The 19,362-nt window shown below is 39.6% G+C and overlaps 2 protein-coding genes across 4 annotated transcripts in view; one reads left to right on the top strand and one right to left on the bottom strand.

Annotated features, from left to right (window-relative positions):
- zfyve9a (zinc finger, FYVE domain containing 9a) overlaps positions 1–14,826 on the top strand; it is a 117,353-nt gene extending 102,527 nt beyond the window's left edge. For all 3 annotated transcript variants that reach the window (XM_080195465.1, XM_080195466.1, XM_080195467.1), the window contains exons 14-19: positions 796–946; positions 1,180–1,260; positions 1,443–1,605; positions 2,833–2,938; positions 12,456–12,632; positions 13,315–14,826. In XM_080195465.1, the coding sequence (XP_080051591.1) occupies positions 796–946; positions 1,180–1,260; positions 1,443–1,605; positions 2,833–2,938; positions 12,456–12,632; positions 13,315–13,476 (840 nt within the window). In that variant the 3' untranslated portion in view covers positions 13,477–14,826. The remainder of the gene's footprint in view (positions 1–795; positions 947–1,179; positions 1,261–1,442; positions 1,606–2,832; positions 2,939–12,455; positions 12,633–13,314) is intronic.
- A 1,133-nt stretch (positions 14,827–15,959) lies between these two features.
- cc2d1b (coiled-coil and C2 domain containing 1B) overlaps positions 15,960–19,362 on the bottom strand; it is a 76,836-nt gene continuing 73,433 nt past the window's right edge. Inside the window, exon 26 of the transcript XR_013887853.1 lies at positions 15,960–18,081. The gene's annotated coding sequence lies outside the window, so the exon portion shown is untranslated. The remainder of the gene's footprint in view (positions 18,082–19,362) is intronic.

The following is a 19,362-nucleotide window of genomic DNA, read 5'->3' as shown; positions in this document are numbered from 1 at the left end:
AGCTGCATAGCCTGTGGCTAAAATGAACATTTTTAATAAGTGCTGAAGCTGTAATTCTGATAGTAATTTGAGTATTATGAAAATTGGCAGATAAGAAAACAGAAGGTGAGGGAATAAGGAATTCTAGCGCTAAACATTGATTGCAAAATGAAAGTACTCAACTGGACCAAGTAAGATGTGGGTTGTAATTAAAAGCTGAGTAGATTATGAAGTGATATCTATCCTGAGTAAATGTTTGGAATTATTCCAAATACCAGCAGGGCACTCGAGTTTTAAATGAAAGGGAGGTGATATTTTGGTACTTTGTCTTAAAATATGCTAACTTGCAATTAACACTAATGCAGCACCTTGTGGTTGGAAAGCAGAACTGCATCAAGTGCTATAAGTTAATGATCAAACATTTTTCTCACCCCACTCCTGTCTCCTCAATTACCATCATCCCTTACACTATGATCAATACTGCCAGCATTTACTAAATCATTTAACTTAATTGGATAGGTATCCTACTACAGGCCACTCCCATGTTAATGACACCAAGCCTTTATAAACTATACGAAACTACGCATATTAAAACATGCAGATCTAGCTGTTTTTGAGATTTTCCTAAAGTTTAGCACTGAGCATAGTTTTAGATGTTGTTCTTAAACTCTGTTCACATCTACTTTGCAGTTTAGATTATCTGGTGCAAAATGGAATTTGTGTAGATAGTAATGGAACTTGTACAGATATTTCTAATCCTTTAAAGACTGGTTATTTTGAACTGTTTCTCCTTGTCATGGGGTTAAACTGATGAAGATGATGAAAGCAATGAACAAATCAAATGAGCATGTGTTAGCATTCGGAGCTTGCTTCAATGAGAAGGCAGATTCACACTTGGTGTGTGTTCAGAATGATGATGGGAATTACCAAACACAGGCCATCAGTATCCACAACCAGCCCAGAAAGGGTAAGTGCTTGTCTTGTCTTTACCTGAAAAAACAATATCATTCCAACATTTGACTTATTTTGCATTGATATGCATTTCTTGATATGAAACTACATTCCAAGTGTTTATCGTATTCATTAGAGTCTGTAAAAATATAATATTGTCATTGTATAACTCTTGATAGCAGTGAATACATGTTAAAATGATCCTCTGTTAGTGTTAATGACACATTTTTCTGTCATTCTGTTCTGCAGTAACAGGAGCCAGCTTTTTTGTGTTCAGCGGCGCACTGAAATCATCATCTGGCTACCTGGCCAAGTCTAGCATTGTAGAAGGTAATGTGCAACTGAGGGGAAAAGATCACTTCCATGCATTAATATGCTATCCAGTTCAGAAAGTTCACCTTTTACCCATCCATTCCAAAAGTGGTACAGTACTTCAACCACACCACAGGTCTTGATTTTTCTTTCTGATTATCGTGCTGTAAACAAATGTTATTTGAATGCTGTATTTTCAGATGGTATGATGGTTCAGATCTCAGCTGAAACAATGGATTCTCTGCGACAGGCACTACGAGAGATGAAAGATTTTACCATAACATGTGGCAAAATTGATGCAGAAGAACCACAGGAGCATGTCCACATCCAGTGGACAGAAGATGACAAAAATATCAACAAAGGGTAAATATCTAGCTTTAAAACACTAGCAGGAAGGAGAAACTAGAATAACTTAAAATTATAATTTGTAAAATAATACTAGTAAAATAGTTTCTCATTATGAGAATGATCAGGGATTTGTGTAGACTAGTTGGGCAGAATATCAGAGTGACTGCAATAGGAAGTTAATAGTGATGAAGAAAAGTTCTTTTGAGTGCGCTGGCAATTTACTTGAGTACATGGCCACATATGACAATTTTAAAGTGTTGGTTTGAGCATGGTCTGTGTAGAAACTTTAGGGATGCCACTCGGCTTAGAGTGAATGTTGTAAACTTATACCCTCCTCCTTGTGTGGATTCACTGCACATTTCTGAAAGGTGGAAGTATAGACAGAGATCGCTTTACAATGCTATCCATTGGCATTGTGTTTTAAACTGGCAGTGCAAAGAATCATCTGTTTAGCATGCCAGTGTATTTGAGCATCACATTTGGCTGTTGATCTAATCTCTACTTGAGGGTAGAAAGACCTCTGACAAGAGGAAACGCCCTCTTCACATCCACCTCTCAGGATCTTGAAAGTTTCAATTAAGTCACTTCTTATACTTCTAAACAGTAGCAGATACAAACCTAACTTCTCCAAGCTTTCTCCGTAAGATAACCTGCCCATTCCTGATAGTAGTCTAGTAAACCTTCCCTGAATTGCTAATGCATTTTACAACCCTCCTTATAGGAGACCAACTGTACACAATACTCCAAATGTGGTCTCACTGATGCCTAACTTCTCTACATTTGTAATCAATTCCACTCACAAATTATAACATTCTATTAGTTTTCCTAATAGCTTGCTGTACCTTTTATACTAGCCTTTTGTGCACTAGGACACTCAGACCCTCTGCTTCCCAGAGCTCTGCAATCTCTCAGTCCTGCCAAAGTGGACCATTTCATATTTACCCACATTATACTCCATTTACCAGATTTTTTGCCCATTCTTTTAACCTATGTCCCTTTGTAGCCTATTTATGTTTTCACAATTTACTTTCCTACCTATGTGTCATCAGCAAATTTAGCAACCATATCTTCAGTCCTTTCATCCAAGTAATTTATATAAATGTGTGAAAAAGTTCAAGCCTTTCATCACATCCTGCCAACTAGAAAAAGACCCTTTTATGCCAAAGTGTGGTTTTGTAATAAAGTTGTTGAGCTTCTGATTGTAATTTACTAAATTATCAACTTTTGATTTTCAAATTGCAGTGTTGTCAGTCCAATCGATGGAAAGTCCATGGATGAAATTGCAAGTGTAAAGATATTTCATGGGTCAGAATTCAAAACAAATGGCAAAGTCATCAGGTGGACAGAGGTATCAAAAATATACTTAAATGCTTTGTTTCTCGTCAGCAGCATTGTTCTATATTGATTCTATGGGTATCTTGGGATATGATGTGGAGATGTTGGCGTTGGACTGGGGTAAACACAGTAAGAAGTCTCACAACACCAGGTTAAAGTCCAACGGGTTTATTTGTCTTTGCTACCAAATAAACCTGTTGGACTTCAACTTGGTGTTGTGAGACTTCTTGCTGTATCTTGGGATAGGCATCGTTTGTTTGTGTATCTTTTCATTAGAAGGTGGTGCCACTGTTGTGGTTCTACTGGTCAGCACCTTTATCTCAGTGATAAATAAAAGTATTATATACATTTTAAATAAAAGTAGTCTTCCTCGGTATTAATTGCACCGGCAATTAGGCATCTTGAGCAGTTTAGTTACAATACTGTACATCTGATTCCCAAATTTAAATCATTGATACAAATAATAAAGAGCGGTGGTCCTTGCACTGATTCCTTTGACCATCACTCTTTCTTCCAGTCAGTGAGTACTATTTATTCTGTTTTGTAGAGTTTGCATATTTTTCTCACTCAAGGGTTCCATAACAAATTTCAGAAAGATAACATTTAGCACAACAATAAATATAATTTTAAAAAACGTTGAGGAAGGAAGAGAGGAAACAATTTCTGAGCAAAAGTAAAACAATGTCATAACATTTTGACTAGATGAGAAGGTTTGCTGTGTGCATATCCTGCTCACTGTCTCAGGGTGCTCACTCACTCACCCTCACCCACTGTGAGGGGATGAGAGTGAATCCTGAATCGAGGAGTAAGGCTGCCCCACAGGCATGAGTTTGCTGCCCCGTAGGTGCAAACCCGCCATGCCCTTCCCAAACCACCACCACCACCAAACCACCCCCCACCTGCCTCACAGGCCAGACAAGCCTAGAGTAAAAATTCCAATATGTTTCTTACCATTAATAAGCTAACTGGTTCTCTGGATTTGCCCTGCATTAATGCAATCCACCAGGACTGGGAATATTAGACCTGTTTGTCTGGTTTACCAATTATTTCCTTCCTTTTGTACTGTAAATTACCTGATTTCTTTTTGATTTCCCCTTCAAATGTCATATCGACTTGTTAGTCTCCCTGGGAAATATTGAGACAAAGTAATTATTCAATATTTCTGTTATTCCATTATCCTTGCCTATGCGTTTATCTCATCCATTGCATTTAGTAGCCTAATCCCTATCTTAATTTCCCTTTGAATGAACCTAGTTAAGTACTCCTGATCATGCATAAGATTGTTTCTTTTGCCTGTTCTAAAGAGCTTGGAGACACGGTTGAATATACATAATGGAGGCATGATTTCAGAGTTGTGCTTCCTAGAAATGATATTGGGAAGCTTTTCCCACTGTGGAGATTAGCGTATCTACTGGCTTGGTGAGGGAACATGCTTTTTTTCACAGAATCTTGTGATTCTGTACTACAAGCTTCTATTATGTAAATTGAATGTATTGTGCCATTAAAATTTCTTTGCATTAGTTTACTTTTTGTGTCAAGGTTAGCCTCGAGTCCTTTTACTTCAACAGTTACTGTGAAGAGCGGTGCTAGAGTTGCCAATGTATATCATTGGTCCATGGTGATGTGATCTAAGGTTTGCAAATTGCTAAGTTTGCTCTTGGTGTATGCATCAAAAAGAGCAGGAATAAAGGACATTCTCCTCTATCCACCGCCCTAGACACATCCTCATAGAACTCCAATAAATTTGTCAGACACGACTTCCCCTTAACAAAACTGTGCTGCGTCTGCTCTATCAAGCAATTCCCCTCAAGATGCCCCTCAAGATGTTATAAGGGGGGGGATTCTTGAACCTCTTTTTTGAAAACTGTGAGTCAAGGAATTGTGGTACAAGACAGAAGAATTTGAGTTACTGTGAGATATATTGTACAAGTTGGAATCGAAAATGGCTTTGGAAATTTCTACAAACTTTCTAAAGATAGGTGGTGTAAATTTGACTGGTTTACCGAAGCTAACTAAGAGTCACCAAACCGATTTGGCAGATAAATTGCACTTAGGATTACGTACACAGTTTAAAAATATCAATACCATTGAAAGTAAAAACTATTTTAAAAACATTTAAAATGGTTTTTTTTAATAGTAATTTAAAATGGCTATGAGACCAAGTTCTGCGAAAAGTGAGGTAAGTGAATTTGCAAAATTCAATTACAAATGAAACAATTTGAAATCGAGAGTGAAAAGGAAATATAGAACTTCTGAGGTTGAAAAGTGAATTTAAATAGTGGAAGAAAGAGAAATGAAAATGAAGAGGTTTAGGTGAAAATGGAAAAGTTAGGGAAGAAAGAAAAGGAGATATTCAGATATTTCTATCTTAAAATGCTGGTAGTTAAAAAGAGACATCTCAGTAAGGTGAGAAAGGACTTATTTCTAGACAGGAAATTAGGGAAATGTTTAAATTCATACAGCTCTTCCAAATTTTGTGGATATTGAAGTATTCTATATTTTGAAAAGGTAGCTAAACAGATTACATGAACGAAAGGCATCTGGATATTACTTTTACAAAGTAGACTGGTAGATAGAGCTAGGGAGGTGTGTGCATCTTTGTCAGAAGAGGCACCAGTGGAGTGTGATGCAATAAATAAAGTTATCTGTATTGCACGTGAGTTGGTTCTTGAGGCGTGGAGTCAGAAATTTCTAATTAAATGAAAACAGCTTGGACAGGCAACCTATATTTAATTTGAGACAGTAAAGCAAAATAATGTCAACTGTTAGCATTGAAGGTAGAGGGAACATACTTGGAGAGGTGATTCTTTAAGAATTTAAAGATGCATTTCCTTTGGTTATTAGAACTCCTGTGCAGGAACAAAAAATAAAATTGCTGGAGAGACAGAACTAGCAGATGACTTTTTTCTGCTTTCCTTATAAATCTTAGAAGATTGGAAGCAAAAGGAAAACAAGCAGTCAAGGAAGAGATGGAACAGTTGGGATTGACCAAGAAATGTCATCTCAGATCAGAATTACTTACGGGGCGAAAAACTGCAGCAGGCGACGGTGCAGAGGGACCTCGGGGTCCTTGTGCATGAGTCGCAAAAACCCAGCTTGCAGGTGCAGCAGGTGGTCAGGAAGGCGAATGGGATGCTGGCCTTCATAGCGAGGGGGATTGAATATAAAAGTAGGGAGGTCTTGCTGCAGCTGTATAGGGCATTGGTGAGGCCGCAGCTGGAGTACTGTGTGCAGTTTTGGGCGCCGCACCTGCGCAAAGATATTTTGGCCTTGGAGGGAGTGCAGAGGAGGTTTACTAGGCTGATACCGGAGTTGAGGGGGTTGAGCTATGAGGAGAGGCTGAATAAACTGGGCTTGTACTCGTTAGAGTTTAGAAGAATGAGGGGAGATCTCATTGAGACGTATAAGATAATGAATGGGATGGATAGGATAGAGGTGGAGAGACTCTTCCCGCTCAAAAAAGACAGTAGGACTAGGGGGCACAGCCTCAAGATAAAAGGGGGGCGGTTTAGAACGGAGTTGAGGAGGAACTTCTTCACTCAAAGGATGGTGAATCTCTGGAATTCTCTGCCCGTTGAAGTGGTGGAGGCTGCCTCGCTAAATATTTTTAAGACGCGGGTTGATGGGTTTTTGATAAGAGAGGGGATTAAGGGTTATGGGGAGAGGGCGGGAAAGTGGAACTGAGCAGCGACAGATCAGCCATGATCTTATTGCATGGCGGGGCAGGCTCGAAGGGCTAGATGGCCTACTCCTGCTCCTATTTCTTATGTTCTTATGTTCTTAGAATGCAGGTGCTGAGGATGGAAGTGACATTTAGAGGCCTAAGTGTTTCCATTGTAACAAAGTATGACATATTAGGAAACATTATTGGAAACTAAATAGAAGAGCAGATGCAGGAGTAGGAAATGTAGCATGCAAAAAGGAAATAGATCTTTGTGCTTTAGCAGTAGTTTGGTACATATGAAACATCTCTGAGAAAGGAGTATGGAATTCACAAAAGTTCAGAGAATCTGTGAAGGAAGTCAATCTATTGAAGGTTCTGGATGTTTTGTTTCAAAGGGAGAAGTGTTCCCTACCTAACTCAACCAAATCAATAAGCAACTCAAATTTTGAGAGATACAATTAATTTTTGATGATGACTGATAGAATTTGAATTCCAGGTAATTTTATGTAGAGAATAGTATTGGTAATAGCTATTAATGGAAGGGATAAACCAGATTATTTGTGTGAAGTTAATTTAAGTAATTTCACACAACTTTGTGAAAGGAATTGTTAAATTGGGAATTGTCCCTAAATCACCATTAGAAGGAAGATTTCATCTTGGGTAGTGCTTGTGGGAACAGTAATGTGATAACTGTATTGATCATGATGTTCTTAACAAACATTTGAGAACTATTGTAGACAAAACTGAGACATTTATTCCAAATAACAAGCAATTGAAGGCAAATTTGTTTAATGGAGAAATTCATTGTCCATATATAAAACAGACATTTACTGTTGAAAAGGGAAAATTGGTGAGAACTATTGAGAATTAAATGGAATATGAAACACTTGGCGCAGAACTTGATCTGACTAAAAGATAAAGTTGGTTAAGCAAACTATTAGCAAAAGTCGATCTTCAATTGAAACTTGATGCAAGTGTCGGGGAAAATCCATTGAATAAGAAAGGGAATTTCTGGTTATTCAGAATAATTAATTGAATGTGGAATTAAAAAACAAACCTAAGCAACTGTTGGAACTTTTTCACAAGATTAACATTGTGTTTATTGACCTTCAAAGCAATCTGGAGCAAATGAAGGTTGAAAACTGTTCGTGTGGAGTATCACAATTTTGTAGTTCTTCCCGTTAATAAAAACTGACTAGCGGATAATGTTGCAGTTGAGCAAAAAATTGGTCCAAGTAATGTTATGGATGCATTAAAGTTAGAAATGGACAGTAAGAAAAGAACTGAAGTACCTGCAAAATGGTGTATATGGGGATATATTTAAGTGAGTTTAATTTAGTGTGTCTGTCTAAGATAGGCTTAAACAGAAGTTAGATTCAGGTTTAACAGGTATTTGCATGTATGGGGGTTATGGTTTAATTTCAGACTGTGTCTGTTTTGAGATTTTAGTGCATGTGACATTAAAAGCGATAAATGGAAGGGGCTAAGCTGTTGCTTAGCATCCGGGGCTAGTTTTAAGTTAGACCCGTTGAGTTTGGTTTTTAAATGAACATAAGGTAATTGAAGAAGGAGCTCTCATAGACCCTGTTAGAAGGAGAAAAATGGACTAATGGGAAGAAATTAGGTCCCAAAAACTGAATGGATGATTCTACAAACCATGCAATGAAAAGAGAGGTCCTAGGAAGGTTGAAGTCAAAGCATCTGAAATTTGAACAATGTACTTACAATTCGTTGGAATTCAAGGAAATGCCAGAGAGAGTGCTCTGAGCTACTGAGACATGTTGGTAACCAAATGTCAAGTGGGGAACCAGGCAGCCTAGGTAAGACAACAGATTGATCTCAATACAATCTTTGATGCAGCAATGTTCTATTGGCATAGCTGAGTACCTGAGAGATTGTGTGCAAGCTTGAATGCACATGGCAATTAAAGACAAAGGTATACTCGATGCGAGTTTGAAATCCTGTGAGTAGATCCTTCCTTAAAACAGCAGAGGAAAAATATTGCTTCAAAGAAGATTGTAAGGCATTACTTTTTGAGAGTTCAGTTCGATAACACTTGTGTGGAAGCCAGAGTCTAATAAGACAACTTAATTCATAGAGTGATGATCTGGGGGATTTGAGGAAAATCAGCAGAGGTTTGATTGGGTTGCACAGTGGCACAATGGTTAGTATGACTACCTTGAAGTACCAGGGATCTGGGTTCAATTCCAGCCTTGGGCCACTATGGTGTATGGAATGTGCAAGTCCTCCTCATGTCCGCGTGGGTTTCCTCTGGGTGCTCCTGTTTGCTCCCACAGTCCAGTGATGTGCAGGTTAGATGGATTGGCCAAGCTCAATTGTCTGTTATCAAACAAAAATGTGTATGTTAGGTGGATTGGTTATGGTGGATGCATGGGGTTACGGGAATAGGCCAGGGATATGGGCTTAGGCAAGGTGCATTTTTGGAAAGTCAGTGCATACTTGATAGGTTGAATGGCATCCTGCACTGCAGGAATTCTACGGGTGGCATCAGCCACTTGGTTCTCGGGTGGACACAGTGGTACAGTGGTTAGCACTGTTGCCTCATAGCGCCAAGGACCTGGATTCAATTCCAGCCTTGGATTACTGTCTGTATGGAGTTTGTGCCGCCTTCCTGTGTCTGCGTGGGTTTCTTCCCAGTGCCCTGGTGTGCTCCCACAGCCCACAGATGTTTGGGTTAGGTAGATTGGCTATGGTAAATTGCTCCTTAGTGTCAGGGGAATTAGCAGGGTAAATATGTAAGATTACGTGGATAGGGTTTGGGTGGGATTGCTCTCGGTGCAGGTTTGATGGGCTGAATGGCCTGTCTCTGCACTGTAGGGGCTCTATTATTTCTAGGGTGACATCTGCCACATGGTTTCAGAGTGGTGTGTGCCTGACCACGAATGACATGTTGGTTTATTAGGACTGTCTATTTATACTGAGAACATTATAGTTAAATATATTTTGTGTCCTTTGTTATTCTTGAGATTTGCCTACATTTTTCAGGATATAGGTGGGGTAAAGGAGTATTCTAATATAGGATGAATTTTTTCAGCTTTTGGCTAAGTGATATTTTGGGTGAGAAAAACAGTGACTAGCCTATTGGCAATGCTGGTGAGTTTTCACATTGTATTTTTATTCACTTTGAAAAGAATGTGCAGGAGTTTCATCATGTGCCCAAGGTAGGTTGACTCTTAGCCACCAGCCCCAATTTCAGCTGAGCACTTCAATTGGGGTTGTTCCATTCAACCGCCTCCCCAGGGGACGAGCCCCGGGTTTATTTTCAGTTACGAGTGGTGTGCCTCAAGGATCTGTTTTGGGGCCACTGCTGTTTGTAATTTTTATAAATGATCTGGATGAGGGTATAGCTGGGTGGATTAGTAAATTTGCTGATGACACCAAAGTCGGAGGTGTGGTTGATAGTGAGGAAGGGTGTCTTAGTCTACAGGGAGACTTGGACAAGTTGCAGAGCTGGGCCGAGAGGTGGAGGATGGAGTTTAATGCGGAAAAGTGTGAGGTAATTCACTTTGGTAGGAATAATGGATGTGTAGAGTATAGGGCTAACGGTAGGACTCTGAATAGTGTGGATGAACAGAGGGATCTAGGTGTATGTGTACATAGATCCCTGAAAGTTGGGAATCAAGTAGATAGGGTTGTTAGGAAGGCATACGGTGTCTTGGCGTTTATTGGTAGGGGGATTGAATTTAGGAGCCGCAGCGTCATGTTGCAACTGTACAAAACTCTGGTGCGTCCGCACTTGGAGTATTGTGTGCAGTTCTGGTCCCCACATTATAGGAAGGATGTGGAGGCTTTGGAGAGGGTGCAGAGGAGGTTTACCAGGATGTTGCCTGGTATGGAGGGGAGGTCCTATGAGGAGAGACTGAGGGATTTGAGGTTATTTTCGTTAGAAAGAAGGCGGCTGCGAGGGGACCTTATTGAAACATATAAGATGATTAGAGGTTTAGATAGGGTGGACAGTGATAGCCTTTTTCCTCGGATGGAGAAAGCTAGCACGAGGGGGCATAGCTTTAAATTAAGGGGTGGTAGTTATAGGACGGATGTCAGGGGTAGGTTCTTTACCCAGAGGGTGGTGAGGGATTGGAATGCCCTGCCTGCTGCAGCTGTTAATGCACCTAGTTTGGGGGTGTTTATGGATGGAAAGGGTTTGGTTTAGGTTAGAGGGTCATTGTTTTTTAACTGGTCGGTGCAACATCGTGGGCCGAAGGGCCTGTTCTGCGCTGTAATGTTCTATGTTCCTGCCTGAATGCATATTGGAGGGATACTAGAGAGATGCTCATGAAAACAACTTGAAGGATTTTGATCCATTTCCTGAACATTGAAACTTTGTTACTACAGCGATCTTCTTTTAAGTGTCAGTCACAGAATAAGGGGAACAATCATTTAGCATTGTCATGAGGAGAAGTTTCTTCAAAGGGTTGTGAATCTTTTGAATTCTGTATCTCAGAGGGTTGTGGTATCATTGAATATATTTAAGGCAGATATTCCTTGGCTCAGGGAATCGATTATTCAAAAGTGGAGTTCAAACCCAGAATCAGCCTTGAAGTACATGACCAGAAGTATGATCTTCTCCTTGAATCCCCCCCCAGCGTGGGAAGAAAGCCATTTGGCCCATTGAGTCTGTGCTGACTCTGATAGATCATCTTGCCCAGGCCCACCCCTTGCTCTATTCCCGTAAACCTGTGCATTTACCCAGCCAAGGGCAGCACAGCGGTTAGCCTTGTTGCCTCTCAGCGCCAGGGACCTGGTTCAATTCTGGCCTCAAGTCACTGACTGTGTGGACTTTGCACATTCTCCCTGTGTCTGTGTGGGTTTCGTCTGGGTGCTCCAGTTTCCTCCTCCACTCCAAAGATGTGTGGGTTAGGTTGATTGACCATGCTACATTGACCCTAGTGTCAACTTAGATATCTGGCATTGCGGGAATAGGGCCTGGTTGGGATTGTGGTCAGTGCAGACTCAATGAGCCATTTGGCAACCTCCTGCACTGTAGGGATTCTGTGATAATCCCCTTAATCTAAATATTGCACAACACAATTAGGCAATTGAGCATGGTCTAATCTGTACATCTTTGGACTGTGGGAGGAAATTGGAGTACCTGGAGGAAACCCACGCAAACATGGGGGAGAATGTGCAAACTCCACGCAGTCGCCCAAGGCTAGAATTGAATCCAGGAACTGAGACAGCTAACTACTGCCACTGTGCCTACTTCTATTTCTTAAGTTCTATTGAAGTGTCATTAAAGGCAGTAGATGATGGCAGAACTCCAACAATGGAAGGCTCAGCCTATGGAGAAGCGCATTTATAGAATTGTACAGTCAGTTGAAACTTGCAGTTTTACCAAGTAAGAGGTCATTGAATGCCTTTTGAATTTCAATAATTAGGTGTGAAGTAATGTTTGCAATGACACCACAGTTGGGTGAGTTGTTGATGGGGGTATTTAATTTTTCTATCTTCCAATTTTTTGTTATAATGAAACCGTGTTCAAATTCCTCTTCAGCCTTTCCCCCTCACTTTCTCTCTAATCTGCTCCTGCCCTCCCAAGATCTGAGTCTTCAGTTCTGGCCTCTTGCACACAGCAGATTTTTATTGCTGCAGTGATGGCTGTACCTTCAGTTACCTTGGCACTTGAGATACTACTTAAACCTACCATTTCATTAAATCTTTGGTCACCTGCCATTAGATTTCCTTATGGATCTTGGTGTTAAAGCACTTCTTTGAAGCTTCTTGTAATGCTTTATTATGCTGAAGGCACTGCATAAATGCAAATTGTTAGTTTATGAATTCCAGTCATACAATCCTTGTTTTGTATAAAGACATTAAACTCAAATAATCTGTTTTCTGTTTTAAGGTGTTCTTCCTGCAGAGTGAGGACCAACCCAGTGGTCTAAGTGACCCAGCTGATCATAGCAAACTTACAGAGAATGTGGCCAAGGCATTTTGCTTAGCACTCTGCCCCCATCTTAAGTTGCTGAAAGAAGATGGGAAGGCAAAACTGGGTCTTCGTGTCACACTTGATTCAGACCAGGTACTTAAAAATGTTATATCCAAACAAAGCAAGCTTTAATTAAAAACATGTCATCTTCTCTCCCAAAATCATTAGAATGCAAATCCATAAACTATAAAACCTAAGATTGTATAATCCATAAGTTTGCAAAAATAGTCCAAACTGTTTAATGCTCAAGATCTTTTCACAATTATGGTAGTGACTTTTTACATAATTATGGTAGTGACTTTTTACTCCGCTGTCTTAGCCACTCCCTATGACATGGAGTTAGAAAACGGGAAGGTGATGGTATGGCAAAACTGGAATTGTGACAATAGAAAAAACTAAAAGCTGAATTTAGTACTTTGAACTTATGGAATTGGTTGCTACTTGGAGAAACATTTCTAGGAATGACACTTGTCTGATTCAACAAGAAATAGAGGGATATAAATGAGATAAGGCAGAAAGGTGATCAGAATGATCCTGAATGTCAAATGAAATGAAGACTAGATGGTTTTAAAGACTTTTTTAGTTATTTTGATTGCAGTTGTTAGAAATTATTCAAAACAGTCAACTTTAAACAGTATAATGGTACAGGTAAATTTCCATAGTGCCTTTACTGTCTGTTTTTCTAATCACTGCTGCTCATGATTAAGTAGAATTGAATAGTTTTTCATTTACAAAATGTCTGACCTACTTTAATGGTCTCAATTTACTTATTTAGGTTGGATATCAAGCTGGTAGTAATGGACAGCCCCTTCCTTCACAGTATATGAATGACCTGGACAGTGCTTTGGTTCCAGTAATCCATGGTGGAGCTTGTCAGTTGAGTGAAGGGTCAGTTGTGATGGAGCTAATCTTTTACATCTTGGAGAGCTTCTCCTAGAAACATGAAAAACTTCTTTCTTCTCACTGATGGGTGTGCTTTGCTCCATGATTAAAAACATTTGCACTTTAAACTGTTGGTATGATAAAATTGAATTGGTGCTCCATTATTGCTGAATCTACTATGCACCATGGACCATTGCGGTTAATGTAAAGCAGGTCAGGGTATCTGCTTTTCAACTTTCCATAAAGTCTGGACTTGATCTTTATTGGACTGACACTGAAGCATGAAAATTTGAATTTCTGCTACTAGTTTACATTGCCTGGATTGACAGCATATCATTCTTGAGGATTTTGAGACTGGTTTGCAGGTGAAGTAAAATGAGGACACATCAGTGGTTATCGTGACACTACATCATATGAGGACGGTACAAGAAATGCATTGGTGACACCAATACTCACTGACCTCAATATCACTACTTTCCTTACACAATCAGCAGTTAATCTATTTGATTTGTATATAATGTATGTATGTCTGACGTTTTGAAGCACTTAACCTATGCCTTGTATGCCACATAATGGGAATATTGTGGTAATCTCTAGCCATGAAATAAAAGTAATGTATAGTCTAAAAGTAAATGACCTTTTAATGACTTCCTCAGCCATACTGCATTTCGTATCAGCTGTATTAATTGTATTTGCTGGTGCATGAGCACCTCAGGTAATAACTGTTCATACAAACAGGGATTAATGTTTAAAGCCTCCAAGGAAGGAAACTGCTTCTATCATGGACAGTCAACCAAGTATAGAAAAGTATCCTTGGTGCTGGAATGAAGCAGAATCTTGGGCAAATAAATTCCTGTAAGTAAATGTAAAATGTGGTTATTTAAAAGCCAAATACTCTGTATATTTGTTTTCTTGCATTTAGAAACATCTGCAATTCAAGAATAGTTAATATAAGGGAAATGAATGTTTCCTTTATTTAAAAAGAATTGTAGCATTGGCTTCACAGTTAGTAAGTGTTCTCTTAGTCTAGCCTATTTCCTTCAACTGTATATTTCTACTTGAATGGAAATGTGGTTTTACCTTGCATAAGAGACAAATATACAGAATCATTGTACATTTAGATGAAATGCTGTTCCATTTCCTTGTTTTTCTATTGGCAGTAGTCAAATGTGCACTTTAGAAACTGATTACAAATAAATGGTTTCCTAATAAAACCTATTGAATAGTATATTAAGTATTTATCACGTTAAATACACAACAGCAATAAAAATTATTCTTGCATAAATTTGTGACTTTTTTATGTTAACAGTATTCTCAAGTCTTACTGTTTGCAACAGGTATAGTGATTTTGAGGGAAGAATATTATCAACAGCTAAGTTTTTACTTGTGCCTTCTAAAGTCTATTCACAAAATTTGAGGTTCCTATCATTTCTGCAGCTGGGTGGGGGTGAGGGAAGAAATCACCAACAATATTGTCTGTTTGAACAGGGCATAGGTTGCTATGTAGATAAATTGTGGACATTCATGATTTTCTTATAAAAATTGTTTGTTTTAAGGAGTCAAAGCAAATACTAAACAGGTAAATAATGCAAGCAAATGCAAACTGTGACTCGTGTATTATGGGCTCAGAAGTCCACTTGAATTTTGATCATCAAACTGTCTTTCTCATATCAACTCTTCTCCATCATCTTGGAGCTGACTGCACCACACAACCAGGAGCTCCCTGGTCATAGTCAAAAATGGCATGTATAAACAGAACCTGCTGCATACACTCTTCAAATAACTACTCTCTTTTTGAGACAATCCCATAGTAAATACACTAGAAAGGGATATGTGTGTGCTGAAGACCAGATCCAGAAGCAGAGACTTTGTGTAAATTGTTGCTGCCTTCAAACTTTGACATTCTTGCATCTATCCTGAAAAACTTTGTTACCATTCTCTCTGCAGAAATCATCCCTATTGTCACAGACTGAAAATGTGATTCTGGAGAGAGCACATGCTGCTGTCATGAGGTTCATGCCCAGAAAGGGTGAGAACCTAATTTTAATGTATATGAATATATTTTAATTCAATTATCAGATTGCCTGCTGTATTTTCCTTCAGCACCATATTTTCGAACCTTGCTGCTGAGATATCACCTGAGGTTTACATAAATGTAACCCTGTTGAGAGAATCAAGGAGGGGACACAAAGGTAAGTATGGCCCCTGGGGAAGTGATATGTGCTGCCTCCTGGCATCTGTTAGGGATGTGAGAACCTCAAGGGGAGGTGCAGTAGGAGAACATGCACTGAGGTGGGAAATGTTAGCAAGTATTTGGGGTGGTTGAGGAGAGGAAGAGGAATGTGCAAGAGGCAGATGAAGATTGTTGTGGGGACCCTTCTGTGTAGGCAGCTTTGTTGGTGTCTTTAGGACAGATCCCTCACTGATAGTATGAAACAAAACATACTGGTTTTACCAAACAATAGCAAAGTTCTGAATACCCTTGGGGGAAAGAAACAAACCAGTTTCTACTAATAACTAAACTCTTTTCTACCACTAACCTAACCTGTGTGCGCATCATGGAGAAAGGAAAAAGTAAACCCCAGAGGAAATGACTCAGTACAAGGCTTTTAGAAAATTTTAATTTACATAATGTTCCATATGTCATAATACTTTAGCTTTCCAGCACCTGTATTATTCAATTTTTGTACAAGGACAGCATGGTATCAAAAGAATTATTTCCTTCTACATTATCCCATTGAACACACTCAGCTCATACAGAGCAAGGCTTAGGGATGTTGGTTACCAGGCACTACAGTGGCATGATAAAGCAACATAATTCAATCAACTGTTTCTCTTTGTCACAGTAAAGGTAGAACATTCCAACTGTTTATACTGAGAATCCTGGGGTTCAGAGTGTGGAATACTACCACTACAGAGGACTGATGATCGAGATGAGGGAAGACGCTGCTAAAACCAGGGAAACAGAAAAATCCAGTGAAAGAAACAGGACAATGGGAATAACACAACCAACATAAAAGTTGACTGTTTTTTGAGAAGTCCACACTTCTGGCATTGTTTATGTAAAGAGATGTTTTCCTAATATTACCCCAGCTCGTCTCCTGCTTTTTATGCATCACATTCATCTGTTCTCAACTCCATGACCCTCAACCACTTCCCATATCTGTAGCTTTATTAGCACCCCTTCTTTATTGCACCACCCCCTTGAGCAGCAACTACAATCCAATCAGTTGATGTCTGTTGCGGGAACTTCTGGAATGATAATTTGCACTGGTTAATTAAAGAAAGCCAGCACAGATTGTTAAAGGGAATTCAGGTTTAACTAACTTGGAGGTTTTTGAAGAAATAATAACTAAGGACATATATACCAAACTAGCAAATATGGACACAGTGCCCCACAACAAATCAATAGGCAAAGTTACAGTGCATGGAACAAAAGGGAGAGGAGCAACACAAATGCAAAATTGGTTGTGACAGAAAACAGTGGTGGTTATTGGACATTTTTATACTGGAGGAAGGTTTATAGTAGAGAGCCCCAAGGTTTGGTATTCCTTTCACTGATAACCTACACATTGGTGTACAGGACAACTTTAAAATTTGCAAATGATACAGTTCACTGTTGTGCAAGGAGTTGGTAGAAGAACTTTGAAAGGACATGGACAGCTTGTTGAAATCGCTGGACAAAAAGATTTAATGCAGAGAAGTATGAATTGATTCATTTTGGTAGGTAGAACACAAGATACAATTTTGAAGAGGGTACAGGAACACGTGTGTATTTGCACAAATCTTTTGAAGATATCAGGATGGGTTGAGAGTGCAGTTCATCCTAGATTTTAATAATAGTGAGACCACAGAGGAAATATTAAACTAGTTTGGCTTCAATTGGAGTATTACATTTAGCTCTGCATGCTATACTCTCAGAAAGAAGATATTATTAGAGAATGCAGAAAAGCTTCAGAATGAATAACTACAGTTACTTTGTCCAGACCCATCATGATTTTTGAATAAAGTAGATAAAGAAAATATATGCCCAGTGGTGGAAGGATCAAGGAAAAAAAAAGCAATGGAGATAGTTGGGAAAAATTTCTTCCCACAGCAAGTAGTTAGGATCTGGAATGCACTGTGTGTGAAAAGTAGGTTCAATCAAATTATTTGAGGGGAATTTGATTGTCTGAAAAGACAGAATGTGCAGGGCTAGCAGGAGGAAGCCTGTTTATAAAGAAAAAAACAGCCCAGGAAACAGGCCCTTCGGCCCAACGAGCCCACACTGCCATTTTAACATTGAGTCCGCTGTCCACCCATGACCTTCGTCTATGCTTATGGCATTCCACAGTGAGGGAAGACTAATTTAGGGACAATTTGTTACACCACTTAGCCTAATAGCACATCTTTGGGGTGTGGGAGGAAACCAGAGCACCCAGAGAAAACCCATGCAAGCACAGGGAGAATGCACAAACTCCCGCAGACACAGGCCCAAATCCATGTATCTGCACAGCAAAGAGTGATAGTCACTGAGCTGTCGTGTTGCCTAGCATCTGGTCCAGTTTAAGTGTACACTAACGATGTGAAGTACTTAGCTATTCTCAAAACAACCAAGAGCAGCCCTCGTACGACCCATCGCGCGTATGCCCCTTGTTCACAACAAGGCGGACCAAAGCACCTGTGGATTAAGAGAGAAAAACATCAGTATCATCCACATCCTTATACACACATTCAAGAGAATCCCCAAGTGAGCCAGAAAATATGTTAGAAGGTCCATAGGTATCAATTGATTCCCAGGGACAGCCCAAGGCTCCTGAACCTTATTTAAAAGTCTTCTATCTCCATCCCGCTCATGTGCCTAAGTAAGTAACTCTTAAACAACTCCAGCGTGCCTGCCTCCACCACCTTGCTTGGCAGAGCATTCCATACCCCCACTACCCTGTGTGGAAAAACCTCCCTCTAACATCCGAATTATACCTCACCCTAAGCCCGTGGCCCCTCGTAATGTGCGTTTCCAACCTAGGAAAAGACTTACCACTTTATCTATACCCTTCATAATCTTACATACATCTATTAGATCTCCTCTCAGTCGCCGTCTTTCAAGGGAAAACAGCCCCAATTTGCTCAATCTTTCATATGATCTATTTTTCATCTCTCGTGCATGTTTAAGAAGTTGTGACAACTATTGAAGGTATATTCTCCTCTATTAATTTATTACATCAATCTAAGTCCATAAGAAACTACAAAAGGTTGTGAATGTAGCCCAATCCACCATACAAACCAGCCTCCCATCCATTGACTCTCTTTCCTGCTGCTTCAGCAAAGCAGCCAGCATAATTAAGGACCCCAGACATTCTCTTCCACCTTCTTCTGTCACAAAAAAGATACAAATATCTGAGAGCATGTACCAACTGACTTAAGAACAGCTTCTTCCCTGCTGCTTTCAGACTTTTAAATGGACCTACCTCACATTAAGTTGATCTTTCTCTACACCTAGCTATTATTGTAACACTACATTCTGCACTCGCTGTCATTTCTCCCTTTATGAATGGTATGCTTTGTCTGTATAGCACGCAACAAACAGTACTTTTCACTGTATACTAATACATGTGACAATAATAAATCAAAGTCCTTGAAACTCTGACATCCTCCAGTTTTCTGTCCATGTCTCCACGACTCAACAAGCTACATATCCTGTATGTGTCAGAGACTATGTTCAATATTAATCTTGCCAAAATCTAGTTTTGTAGGACTGCTGTTGCATCACATTAAGTAGCCACTTTTTCTTCCCAATTAGCTGTACAGCCCCTAAAATCTATCCTTAATCCTCTCCTCCTCCTCATCCAGCAATTAGCTGTATCTGCAAACTGGATTAAGATCCGCCTCTAATAAATCTGTAGAATCGCCAGTGATGCTACTTCAGTCCCTTCACTTCTGAAATCCCAGGTTCAATATTCCA

The sequence above is a fragment of the Carcharhinus amblyrhynchos genome, chromosome 9 (assembly GCF_965287045.1).
Source record: "Carcharhinus amblyrhynchos chromosome 9, sCarAmb.v2.hapA, whole genome shotgun sequence".
Taxonomy (NCBI): domain Eukaryota; kingdom Metazoa; phylum Chordata; class Chondrichthyes; order Carcharhiniformes; family Carcharhinidae; genus Carcharhinus; species Carcharhinus amblyrhynchos.
This window is presented reverse-complemented; position numbering and strand designations above follow the sequence as displayed.